Source organism: Mya arenaria, chromosome 9 (genome assembly GCF_026914265.1).
Source record: "Mya arenaria isolate MELC-2E11 chromosome 9, ASM2691426v1".
Taxonomy (NCBI): domain Eukaryota; kingdom Metazoa; phylum Mollusca; class Bivalvia; order Myida; family Myidae; genus Mya; species Mya arenaria.
Window position 1 is genome coordinate 18,234,615 of NC_069130.1, and position 13,779 is coordinate 18,248,393.

General features: G+C 35.5%; 1 protein-coding gene and 1 non-coding gene across 7 annotated transcripts in view; both read left to right on the plus strand.

The window, feature by feature from the left end:
- Positions 1-13,779, plus strand: part of LOC128202934 (protein mono-ADP-ribosyltransferase PARP12-like) — a 35,640-nt gene that overhangs the window by 2,847 nt on the left and 19,014 nt on the right. For 2 of the 6 annotated variants that reach the window (XM_052904122.1, XM_052904126.1), the window contains exons 1-4: positions 3,783-4,196; positions 9,244-9,874; positions 11,545-11,850; positions 13,266-13,571. In XM_052904122.1, coding sequence (XP_052760082.1) covers positions 9,279-9,874; positions 11,545-11,850; positions 13,266-13,571 — 1,208 coding nt within the window. In that variant the 5' untranslated portion in view covers positions 3,783-4,196; positions 9,244-9,278. Of the gene's footprint in view, positions 1-3,422; positions 3,494-3,782; positions 4,197-7,691; positions 7,716-9,243; positions 9,875-11,544; positions 11,851-13,265; positions 13,572-13,779 lie in introns of those variants that run through there. The other 4 variants (XM_052904123.1, XM_052904125.1, XM_052904124.1 and 1 more) reach the window with 4 other exon arrangements.
- Trnaq-cug (transfer RNA glutamine (anticodon CUG)) lies at positions 10,391-10,467 on the plus strand. The gene has a single exon. It is a non-coding gene; the product is annotated as a tRNA-Gln (tRNA).

Here is a 13,779-nt window from a genome sequence, read left to right on the forward strand (position 1 = left end):
CCTTCGAAGAAGAGGCGGTATATTGCTTTGCACATGTCGGTCGGCCGGCGTTTCATTCGGTAAACAAAGCTTGCCCGAATAATAATTCGACAATTACTGGACCTATTGCCATCAAACTTGACCGGAAGGTTGGCAGGAGCAGAACATGAACTCTAGTGATTTAAGGGGTCCTCGGGTCAAAAGTCAAGGTCACATTGACCTTCTATTGCAAAAGGTTGTGCTAGTGATAACTCGACCATGACTGCACCCATGACCCTCAAACTTGACTTAAACATAAGTCCTGAACAGTAGATGACCCCTATTTATTAAGGGTTTAAAGTTCGAGGTCACAGTGACCTCGAACGCAAACTCGACAATTCCTAGACATATGGTCATATAACTTTACCTGAAGGTTTGGCCTGAGCAGTAGATAATCCAAAATGATTAAGGGTCAAAGGTGTAGGTCACAGTGATCTTTATTGTGAAAAGGTTGACGAAGCTTCTCCGAGAGATACAATGCCAGGACCTATGCTCACCAAACATTACATTGGGGATAGGCCTGACCAGTAGATGACCCTTATTGATTTAAGGGGGTCAACTGTCAAGGCCAAAGTGACTTTGAATGCTTAAAAGTTGTCCAAATGATATATCGACAATGCCTGCACCCGTGGCCCTCAAACTGGACATCTAGGTTCTGGGTGACCCCTTTGGATTTTAAGGTCATAGAGTCTAAGATCAAGGTCACAACAAATATTGGTCATTAAAATTACATCATTTTACTTATTCCATACTACTAAGAGGATACATGATTGTCTGCAAATATCGGTCATCATCTGAACATACGAATTAACTTCTGAACACGATTAAAAACTGTGCGTACTATCCTCACACTTTAAATGGTAATAATCTTTAAACAGCCTTTGGGGCATCCAATGTCAATAACAAATCAGCAGTCATTTTGGTTCATTTATTTTAATTGTCCAAATATATTTCACAATCTGCCGCTCAGGAGAGAGGGGCATAATGCTTGTCAAACATCTCTTGCTATTTTTATTTTCTTCGTAAGAGGTATTGCCCTTTGTATTTTTTAAAACAAATACATGTACGTTGTCCGATCTATAACTTTAGAACTCTTTGTTCAATCGAATAAGCGATATTGGACCACCTTGGCACTCTTGTTTGTAGTTGTTTTTTCATGTATGTTGATTATTCACCATAATAATGCCTAAAATGAAGCATATCTACCACTGTGATTGTTCTAATGTTGAATTGTAACAGAAGTGTCTTTTATTCTTGATGATTCCGCCTAATTGTTTACATAGCATTCTTGAATTGTTCTCCACATATATTCCATGTGTTTTTTGCCTATCATAATTTCTTTCATTTAAAAAACAAAACAAACAATACAACATGAGTATGATTCATCTGCTTAGGCAAATGGATAAAAGTCATAATAAACATAATGCAATCATATTTATTACTAAAATGTGGCAACAAAAAGGCTGTATTAACCAAGGTCGCTACTAGTATACTTTATTTGCTAATATCCCTAGCAGTACAGTTATTTTGCTAGAGAAACTCGTACGAGCAGTTCACTTTATTGGCGTATGTCACTAGCAGTACACTTTATTGGCTAGAGTAACTCGTACTAGCAGTTTACTTAATTTGCGTATGTCACTAGCAGTACACTTTATTGGCTAAAGTTAATCGTACGAGCAGTTCACTTGATTGGCGTATGTTACTAGCAGTACACTTGATTGGCTAGGGACACTCGTAGTAGCAGTTTACTTGATTGGCGTATATCACTAGCAGTACATTTTATTGGCTAGGGTCACTCGTACTAGCAGTTCAATTGATTGTCGTATGTCACTAGCTGTACACTTTATTGGCTAGGGTCACTCGTACTAGCAGTTCACTTGATTGGCGTTTGTCACTAGCTGTACACTTTATTGGCTAGGGTCACTCGTACTAGCAGTTCACTTGATTGGCGTGTGTCACTAGCAGTACACGTAATTGGCTTAAGTTGCTCGTACGAGCAGTTCACTTGATTTCCTAGTTGCTAGCAATACATTTTTTGGCTACATTTATTATGAGTTAACTTTAATGGCTAATATATTGGATTTCTTTTTAAGTAAAACATCTAAAGTGTTTAAGAACTGTTATCATCCTAGGAACTTTAAAACCTTGGTTTTGTCTTTGTTAATGAGATGAAAAGAATGTTTATTTACTATAGTCAGTAGATGCCATTGAGTTTTATATTTTGTACTTGTTGTTAATGCTTTGGAAGTGAAAATAATATATAAACATTAATGATAGTTCTACTTTTCTAATCTGTAGGTCCTTCTCAGTTGTATGATTCTAGAGGTTATGACAAACTGGTACTTTAAGTCATGATTCACAGCTTTAAATAAGGCCATACCAAATCTTTTCCATGTTAAGCGGCCGCGGACGGATATATTTTGGTATTTCTGTAGGAAACTACCCCATATATTACATGATCAGCAATCTTGCCGAATATTTAAATATATTTCTACTATGATTCTAACTACAGAACACCACAAGTGTAAACAATATGCTTCTTAATTACGTTGTTATAGTATTCTGGGCATTTGATATCAGACAATGATGCATTCCCATGATCAACACACTTAAGAATAACATGTATAAGTTTAATTTGAATTAATTTTGCTGTGGAAATCTATTAAACAGTTGATAATTGGTCACCTTTTCACATTGAATTTCTTTTTATGTAGAACATTTAAGTGATCAAGCACTGTTATTGCCATAGGAACTAGTTTTAAACCTGAGTTTTGTCTTTGTTAATGAGATGAAAACAATGAGTATGCATTGGTTGTACAGAAGTAAGTAGATGTCGTAAGGTTTATATTTTGTACTTGTTGTTTATGCATTGGAAGTGAAAATAAAATATAAACATTGTTGATAAGAAGTTTTAATTTATTTAGTGTCCTTCTTCCAAGTGTTCAGTTGTATGATTCTATAAGTTATGACAAAATGAAAGTTTCAGTTAAGATGTACAAATATTAATACATGTATTGGAATGTCTAACAAATATTATGAATGTTTATCTGATACTAATTTGTTGAATTAAAAACCTTTTTAATTTTCGAATGTAAATTTAAAAGTGAGTCACAAGTCTATCGAAAAATGAAGATATCATGTATCGGAAAATATTCAACATTTTCAGAAAATAAGACTTTGTGATTGTATAGTCTTTAAATTCAATATGCGTGAGAGAGAATTCGAACTTAATGTAAAAATCCAAATCTTGAACATGATTTGCATATTAAGTTATCAATAGATAGCTGAAGCTAAAATCTCAAATAAATTAAAGGCGCAGTATAAGTTAAATTGTATATGATATTGGATAAGATATAAAATGTGAAACAGTTATAACTATTAAAACTCAGATAAATGTCATAAAATTATTGAGCAGAACGGAAAAATATCGTTACATGTACACATTAACCGGCATGCATCGCTGACTTCTGGTAAAGTGAGTTGATAGAATTTTACAAAGCATTTTTGTACCTCTTGTCTCTTAATGACATGTTTGCTTTTATATAATGAATCACTCTCTGCAAGAGCACCACCTTACAAGCTATAAGTATCAGATGACAAAAGTCTATTCACAGGATTATACAGGGCAGTAACGTCAGTTGCGTCTATTGTTGATTATATCAAATCAAGACTTTAGTACGCATTACTCTTATACATTGTTTTATTGTATGTTAGGAGTGCGGCAGGGAAAATGAATATCTCATTTACTTTTCTCATTGTATTAAAATGACTTTGAGGAAATGCTTTAACAAAATGGCTACGAAGAGATTAAGATGAATATGTTGAAAAGGTGTTTGCTAATATATGCCGATGATATTGTTCTATTTTCTCAAACACCGGTGGGTTTGCAAATAGGTTCTGATATTTTCTTTAGGGTTGTTATACATGGAAAATGAAAGTAAAGGTAGAAAAACAAAGGTTATGATTGTAAGGAAATCAGAATTACTTCCGAAAAAATATTTATACACGGAAACAATAAATAAAGGGGATTGGAGACTTTTCCAAGACTGATAAACTTCTATAAAATCTACTGTATAAGGAGGCAAAATACAAGGGCAGGACCCTCAGAGGATGCCGCCGACCGAACATGAAGTATTATCGGGGGCCTATTTAGGAGGACCTTACCAAAAAGATATAAGGTACTTATCTTATATTTGCCATAACGCTGAGTGTGTCAATGGTTTGATTAACAGAAAGGAAATATTTCATTGAACACTGTTATTTTTTATTATCTCCTGCAGTTTTGTCCTTTCTTTGATGCTGGCGCTGACATTGACATCGATTTTTTGCTTGAACAATTTCAGTGCATTTACATTTAACTGAGTTCATAATATTCATCAAACAATACATGCCAAAGCTAACTGAAAGACTGCATGCTTACAATCATTACAACTGCCTTGCTACTATCCTGCATTTGTTTGCGTTTATGAATAGGACACTCAATATTTTTAGTTTCAGTTTTTTGATAATGTCCCTTTTTCAATTAATTAAGAAAAAAATGATAAGCAGTTTGTGGAACTATTGTTTATCTTTGGGACTGAATTATAATGTTTGTGGATCTTGTTTTCCTACTCAACACAGAGCAGTACAGTATTTTGACAGCTGCGCTGAATGGCATAACTGATGAGATGTTAAAACCAACAAGAGTGGTGAAAACTACTTTAAATACTGCTGGTTGTGCTCATGAGACTGGGTTTTGTTTGTGGAATCACCAAAAATTAACATTTTTGAATCTGTGCCACTCAAAACATGTGAGCATTAAGGCATCCGCATTCATTTAATATAATAGTAACTTAAAAGATGTTTCATAATTAATGTTCGTAATATTAATCAGTACGAATTTGTGTTTGTCAAGTGTTATCATGTCGTTTTATAAGTGTTATTGCTTATTTTATTTGTCCTTTCTTCAGTGTAACACCAAATCAAATATAAAACATTTTAAATGTGTTAAACGGATATGTTTTTGTTAGTTTTCCGTGATTCATATTGCTTGGTATGTTTGTTTATGGAGCTATAAAAGTCTGAGTGTCATGCCTCGATATGAAGATATTATAATACAGCAACTCTTTAAATCGTATGTATAGCTATTTTTTTGTTATATTTTTTCGCAAGCAATGACAGCGATTGAACATATATACAACAAAAAGCATGCATACAGGAAAGCAATATAAGAATTAGTGTTGATATCCCCGATGAATTCCCGATGGGTATCATTTCTAGCACTAATTTGAACAAAATAAGAAGGTTCAGTATCACGTACTTGATGATATAATATTATCAAACCTGTAAAATTCTAGAAATATAATACCGGGAATATCAAAACAGTTTTGACATTATTACTAGAACAATCAAACCAACAGAGTCACAAAAGAAAACAATAATTCATGATAAAAACTCCACTTACAGATGCCTTCGATATGCAATAAATACAATGTCATGCGATACTGGGATTTATCATCTGATTATATCCCGGTATCATCTAGACTGGGATCGACAAGTGGTATCAGATACCGGGTATCGGATACCTGGTTTTAGCAACAGCCTGGATTTCCGGTGAATTTAGCTGTGCTGGTATCCCACGCGCAATGTGTCACTTCTTAATTGTTCAAATGTATTCTTTATGGCAAGTAAATTGTGACATTTAAAAGGAGCGTGATTGAATACATATTTCTACAAGAAATTTGAGTACAATATGATTCAAAATGACCTTTGAAAATATGATTTATTAATGAACTATTTGACCTCAGTATTGAATTAAAGGTATTTTGCGTCATGACGCTGTTTGGTGAAATGTATAAAAATACATTTTTTACGTCATTATGTACACAAATTTATGATTGAATGTATGCAAGAAAATAAAAAAATAAAAACACATGATTGTGTTTCCGGTCCGAAATGAAAAATCTGACCCTCCGGCATGCTGCATGAGCGGTAACCCGGCTTTACTCTAAACCAGCTTACTCACGTGCCCTTGGTCGGATTTTTCTATTATGACTGGAGATTTGTGATATATATTATTATCGAACTATGAATCCAAGCTCAAATTCGCTGAATTCCAGTATTCAAAGATTTTGTTTGGCAAATAGAAGCATTTTCTCAATTTATGTCTCATGTTTCAAGTTATTGAACAATTTATTTATTGTTTGAACTACGACATATCAAAAATATAATAGCTTCTTTTTGGAAATCAGACAATCCTAACCCTATTTCATCCATATCTCTGGATAAAAAATGACAAAAAACACCCAGTCGTTTAAGACTAATCAAGATGATCATTTGCAATGTCTAATTTAATTGGCTGTTGAAATATCTATGTCCAAGCGAAATCAAGCTTTCAGAATCATACACGATGCGAAATGTGAATGAAAAAAGCTATATGTTGATATTCCGCAATAAACCAGAAATTTCTTTTTAACATTTCCCAATATTTGACAGAATAAACATCATATTTTGCAGGAAAAAGAACAATTTGCAAGAAAATGATCTTGATATAAAGTATTTTTGCCAAAAGAAATCAATTATGAAAAAAATCCCTACCGCCCATACCTATTATTTTAGGGATGTTATCCTTATCCAAAAAAATGATGTTTGGCCTTAGGAGAATCATCATTGTCACAAACATTTTGTTTTATGCAATATGCGTCAGCTTAACTGATAAAATGCAGTATTATAAGCAAACTTATTCACTGAAAGACTGCTTTTTAGAGCCAATCTATGTTTCGGTAATATTGCAATGCACTTCCTATTTCATATCTCTAACATGATGTTTATCCCAACCGACAGTTTTTAGTACTGGTTTGAAAAATATTATTTTGAAAAAAAGTTGACGACTGATATACATTTATAAGGCCTCTTCAATAATCTGTTAATTTAAAACCATATTGATTAAATTCAGGAAGTTGTCTTATATTCATAATGTTAATATGAAATAAGGCACTGCCTTAAACGGGCTCTAGGTATGTTATCAACTGCAGAAACTGCTAATGCAGTACATTTTTTCTAAGTAAACAAGAGTCAAAGGCAAAATTCATTTTATATGACATACTATGACTTTGACTACACCAATTAGATTATTAAGGTGCAAAACAAGTAAGGTTAAGGCAATGCAAAGCAAATTTAATATTTTAATGTTTGAAAAAAACTCATAATAACAAACACAAGTATATTAATTCACCTAATACTGAATATCATACAAGTATTTACAGTACAAATAAATGATTCCCACTTTAAACATAAACAACCCACATTTGCTGATTTGTCTTTCAATCACAATCTTGCACTCTTATGGTATCAGCCTTCCTCTCAAAATATTCAGTCACAATCTCTCATCTCCCATAGTGTTGCTTGGCACGAGTAGTCACTCGGCACTATTTATTTACAATCTTTCACACAATCTGTGGACCAAAGCAAAACCATTCATCTTTACAGTCACAATAGCTCACAAAGCCATGGTATTGGACCGCAACCGTCCATTTATCTTTTCAGTCATTATCTTGCGCTCCGCCATGGTTTTTTTTGGAAGGAGGGGAAACCCCTCCCCTTCTAACTTCTTAATTTAATAACATCTGTCACAAAAGGTGGTGTTGCATTTCAGTTACCTGGTATTTGGACTGCAGTTGTGGCCAGTCGAGCTATCTGATTGGGGCGATTTGGTCCCTGTAAGTTGAGCTATCTGATTGGGGCGATTCGGTCCCTTGGGTGATCTCTTGGTCTCAGAATTATAAACAAATGTGTTTGTGTACTCTATGATACATATAATAAACAAATAATCCACTTTTGGTCGTATATTTTTACATATTAAGTATTTTAATATTACATACAATCTTTATCATTCACATGGTGTCGGACCGCAACTGTCTATTGATGTTTTCAGTCATAATCTTGCGCTCCGCCATGGTTTCACTTGGCAGGAGGGGATACCCCTCCCGCACCCTCCCCACCCAACTTCTTAATTTACACAATAGTGGTCTTGCATGGCACAAGAGTTCACCTGTCACACAATTCCTGTAATATATTTTTAGTTTCAATCTCTCAACCAGCGTGTTGGTAATTGAAAGGTGTTCCCATCCTCAGTCAAAACATCTCACTCATCCATTGTTGAAGTTCACAGACGGTACACCCCATCCATCTTTTCAGTGACAATATCTCGCTCAGCCATAGCGATTTCTGAACTGGTCAACCCCATGTCATAAGTTTATGAAATTGATATATTCATTGTATGATTTACTGAAAAGTGTTTTTACAAAATAATCATACTGTACCTAGCTGACTAGTCTAAAATAATAGACGAGTTATACGTGATTCTTCCGATCCCTAATTTGTACGTGAAGGATTTGCCATATCAAAAATCAAAAAAAAATCCATCAACGTACAATTGTTTGAACTACTAGCTGACGTGACAAGATCTGCTAATAAGCACAAGCTGGCTACCAATAGTGTAACGACCAATAGTATCGACCGATAATTATCTTTCCTTGATTTATTTTCAAATACGTGTGATTTACAATGCCAGCGACCAATAAGAAAAGGCTACAGACCACTAATTCACGATAACAACAATATCCCCGTTCTTTAATGCTTTTCTTGAACACTATTTTTGCTGATTAAACCATGAATAATAACCATAATCAGCAAAAATAGTGTTCAAGAAAAGCATTAAAGAACGGGGGATATTGTTAACGTGAATTAGTGGTCCATATTCATAGTAATTGTCTATAAGCATATTTTGAATTATTTTAATAACTAGTGGGGCGCTATTTCGCCATATCGTTTATTTTTTTTTATTCCGTGTCGTCACGCTCTGATAACGTTGGTGTCCGGCATGCACGCGCTACATATAGTTTATGAACAGCAGAAATACTGGTTCCATCACCTTTACGTCTTTTTATCAGGCTGATAGTATGTGCAACTTTTGAACGAAAGTAGTGCTATGTGTGACCGTAATAGGGCTCTGCCTAGCTTCGCTCGGTTTAGAGCCCGTATTAAAAAGGAATTGATCGAAAAAAACAATGATGTACAATTTTATATATTGTATATCTAAACATGTTGGTTTAATAATAAATATGTCTAATATATTCTGACTACTATGGCATTGAGACTGCTATCATGTAGTTTTGTTTTTATCCGCAATTCACCAGTCTTTCGGTCCTTATCTGCTTGTTGCCAAATATATTTATTCATTTTCAGTTCACAAAAAACTTCATTGCATCTAGTGCTTTAAAATGGCGATGGCTATGGATCAAGATAAGGATGACATTGTTCGCAGAGTGATAAGACTTCTGGCGTCACAACCGAACAATGTGATAGAATTTGCAGATTTGCATGCTAACTTCAAGTCGCTCATGGAGGAAAGACAATTTGAACTTTTCCTTAGAAACTATGCCGATCAGCTTGAGTTGTTTGAAGATGGACCATTATTTGTCCGTCTTGCTATCAAAGTTAAGGTATGTAAAATGCATTGTTCAAACCAGACCTGTCCGGGAAACATCTCAGTATGCAAAGGCTTACATATTTGTAAGAGGTATATTTTATATGGAAACTGCATACACAATCCTTGTATTGTTGGGCATGACTTAACAACTTCCCATAACATGGAAGTTCTGAGTCAACTCTTACTGGATCAGTTACCAGTGCCTCTTGTTGAAGATCTCCTTAAACGTCCTAACAAGAGAAAGCCAACCCAAAAACGTGAGATTTACAACAGGGCTGGTGGATGCAGAAATGATGAAGCCGGAAAACCATGCCCAATTCTGCATCGATCTAAATCCGGGAATTACTCCGGAAGAGATGGACTTATTCCTGAACCGATGCTCGGAAGGTTAGTACATTGGTGTTGGGAATCGGACAACGTTTTGCTATCGAATATTAAATAATACAACCCAATCAATGATCGATTTATCACCAACAATTTTCATACCTATACAAACCCTTCACTCTTTGAATTTTGGCGTAATTATTTTAAAATTATAACAACAAATTACATATGCATTTCCTCACATCAGTAGTGTGAAGGAATTCTCTTTTTAATAAAATAAAAATATTTGTTGTATTAAAAAAATCATGGGGGGGGGCATGTAGATTTGCCCTTGTTTGTCCGTGCGTGAGTCCTTGCGTGTGTACTTTTGTCTAAACTTGTGTCGCTCAAAACTAAAAAAAAATCTTTCACGAAGAGTCATGAAACCTTACGGGAATAAAATGGCTGAAGTTGTGCACCCAGGACTTCGTGTCCCACTGCACTTATTAAAACCAGAGTAATGGCCCTTGAATTATCAAAAATTGGCGTTTTTGGACTTGTGTCACTCAAAACTTCAAAACTATATTACCTACTGTGATAGGTCCGCCCGGTTAGCTCAATCGGTAGAGCGTTGGACTCTGAATCGGACAACCCGGGTTCGATTCCCGGGCGGGCCAGGTCACTTCTGTTGTGATTGGTTATGAAATCCTTTCTACGACCATTCGCACTGTACCACTGCCCATGGCATGTACAGAAGTTGTCAGTTCTTTGCAGAGGTGAAGGCACCTAGTACTGGTTCTGCCCAGGATAGGTGTGCGGTGGTCGAACTGTCACTCTGGGACCCTTCAATGTGCTCACGCCGGGACCCGGAGTATAAACTACTAACACCACCACCACCACCACCACCTACTGTGATGAAACCTTCGGGTATATTCATGGGGGATGACGAAGTTGTACCTATAGTCATGTAACTTTAGGGGAATGTAAATTGTGTGATGAAGTTGTGCGTCCACATGTCGTTTTGTTTGTCGCTGCACATGGAATATCCAGAGTTATGGCCCTTGAATAAGCAAGAAATCGAATTTCTGAAATTGTTGAACTTGTGTCGCTCATAACTTCAAAATTATAAGTCATACACTCATGAGATATTTAAGGAAGGCATTTGATGTTATCAAGTTGTAGAGCACAAACTTTGATGCACATTTAAGGAGGATGGGCAAACAAATTGCCCTTTCTTTTGTGACAAACGCGGCATATAGGAACATCTGTGTAATATGGACACGTTTCTTGTTGTGTATATAATGTCTAACCAACAAATTAAGAAGCCTTTGTCCAATCATCAATAAATTATATATCCAACAAGATTTATAACCAGGTCTGATGTGTATGGACATAACATCATGGACAAGTTCGTAAACAAGCCATATGGCTCGGGTTACGTGGGAGTTATCACCCTTTAAATATAAATCAGCACTAGGTTTGGTCAGTTTGTGTATTGGCATAATATCAATATCTCGGTCAGGTTCGATAACCAGCAATGTCGCGTTAAGTCAGCCCAGAGTTATGAACCTATGCCTGTCCGGAAAACATCTCGTTCTGGATAGGCTTACATATTTGTAGGTTATATATTTTATATGGAAACTTCAAATTCAGCCATTGCATTTTTGGTCACGACTTAACAGCTTCCAATAACATGGAAGTTCTGAGACAACACTTACTTGATCTGTTACCAATGTCTCTTGTTTAAACAACAGAAACGCTGCCACAGAGATATGTGAGTCTTACAACAAGAATGGGGGATGCAGAAAAGATAAAGCCGGAAAACCATGCCCATATCTGCATCTATGTAAAAACAACATAACACGGGAATGTATGACAGAAAACTGCCAAAGAAGCCATTTCATTCATGAGAGTACAGTAAGGAATGTCTTAGAGAAGCATGGCATCAGTATGGGAAGAATACCAAAGGAGAATTTAGCAGTATTCAGAAAAATAATGCAGGCTAATGACGGAAATTACTCCGGAAGAGCTGGACCTATTCCTGAACCGATGTTTGAAAGGTTAGTACATTGGTGTTGGTAATCGAACCAAATTTTGCTATCGAATATAAAAAACAACAACCAATCAAAGATTGATTAATCATCAATAGTTTTCATGCCTGTACAAACCCTTCACTCTTTGAATTTTGGCTTCATTATTTTGAAATTATAACTACAAATTACATATGCATTTCCTCACTTCAGTAGTTTGAAGAAATTCTCTTTTTAATAAAATAAAAATATTTGTTGTATATAAAATATGTCATTTTTATACCCAAACATTAATGGGGTGTGGGTATGTAGATTTGCCCTTGTTTGTCTGTGCGTGCGTGTGTGAAGCCGTGCGTGTGTACTTCTGTCTTAACTTGTGTCGCTCAAAACTAAAAAACTATTTCACCAAGTGTCATGAAACCTTACGGGAATGATAATTACTGAACTTGTATACCTAGGACTTCCTTTCCCTCTGCACTTAGTAAAACCAGAGTTATGGCCCTTGAATTATCAAAAAATGGCGTTTCTGGACTTTTGTCACTCAAACCTCCAAAACTACATATCCTACTGTCATGAAACCTTAGGGGTGTATTCATTGGGGATTACGAAAGTTGTACCTATAGTCATGTAACTTTAGGGGAATGTAAATGGTTTTGTGTTTTTTTTGCCGCTGCACATGGAATATCCAGAGTTATGGCCCTTGAATAAGCAAGAAATCGAATTTCTGGAATTGTTGAACTTGTGTCGCTCATAACCTCATAATTATTAGTCATACACTCATGAGATATTTTAGGAAGGCTTTGATGTTATCAAGTTGTAGAGCATAAACTTTAATGCACATTGATGGAGAATGGGCAAAAAACATAGCCCTTTCTTTTGTGCCAAACGCGGCATATGGGGACATCTGTGTCTTATGGACACGTTTCTAGTTGTGTATATAATGTCTAACCAATAAATTAAGAAGCCTTTGTCCAATCATCAATAAATTATATATCCAACAAGATTTATAACCAGGTCTGATGTGTATGGACATAACATCATGGACAAGTTCGTAAACAAGCCATATGGCTCGGGTTACGTGGAAGTTATCACCCTTTAAATATAGTATTTATTTAGAACCGTCTTGACCAAACAATAACTTTAGAAACCTGTGTCCAATCAGCACTAGGTTTGGTCAGATTGTGTATGGGCATAATATCAATATCTCGGTCAGGTTCGATAACCAGCCATGTCGCGTTAAGTCAGCCCAGAGTTATGAACCAATGCCTGTCCGGGAAACATCTCGTTCTGGATAGGCTTACATATTTGTAGGTTATATATTTTATATGGAAACTTCAAATTCAGCCATTGCATTTTTGGTCACGACTTAACAGCTTCCAATAACATGGAAGTTCTGAGACAACACTTATTTGATCAGTTACCAATGTCTCTTGTTTAAACAACAGAAACGCTGCCACAGAGATATGTGAGTCTTACAACAAGAATGGGGGATGCAGAAAAGATAAAGCCGGAAAACCATGCCCATATCTGCATCTATGTAAAGACTACATAATACGGGAATGTAAAAGAAAGAACTGCCAAAGAAGCCATTTCATCCACGAGAGTATGGTAAGAAATGTTTTAGAGAAGCACGACATCAGTATGGGAAGAATACCTAAGGAGAATTTAGCAGTATTCAGAACAATAATGCAGGCAAATGACGGGAATTACTCCGGAAGAGATGGACCTATTCCTGAACCGATGTTTGAAAGGTTAGTACATTGGTGTTTGGAATCGGATCAAATTTTGCTATCGAATATCAATAATAAATCCCAAACAACGATCGCCTAATCATCAATATTTTTTTATGCCTGTACAAACCCTTCACTCTTTGAATTTTGGCTTCATTATTTTTAAATTAAAACTACAAATTACGTATGCATTTCCTTACTTGAGTAGTTTGAATGAACTTTGTTTTAA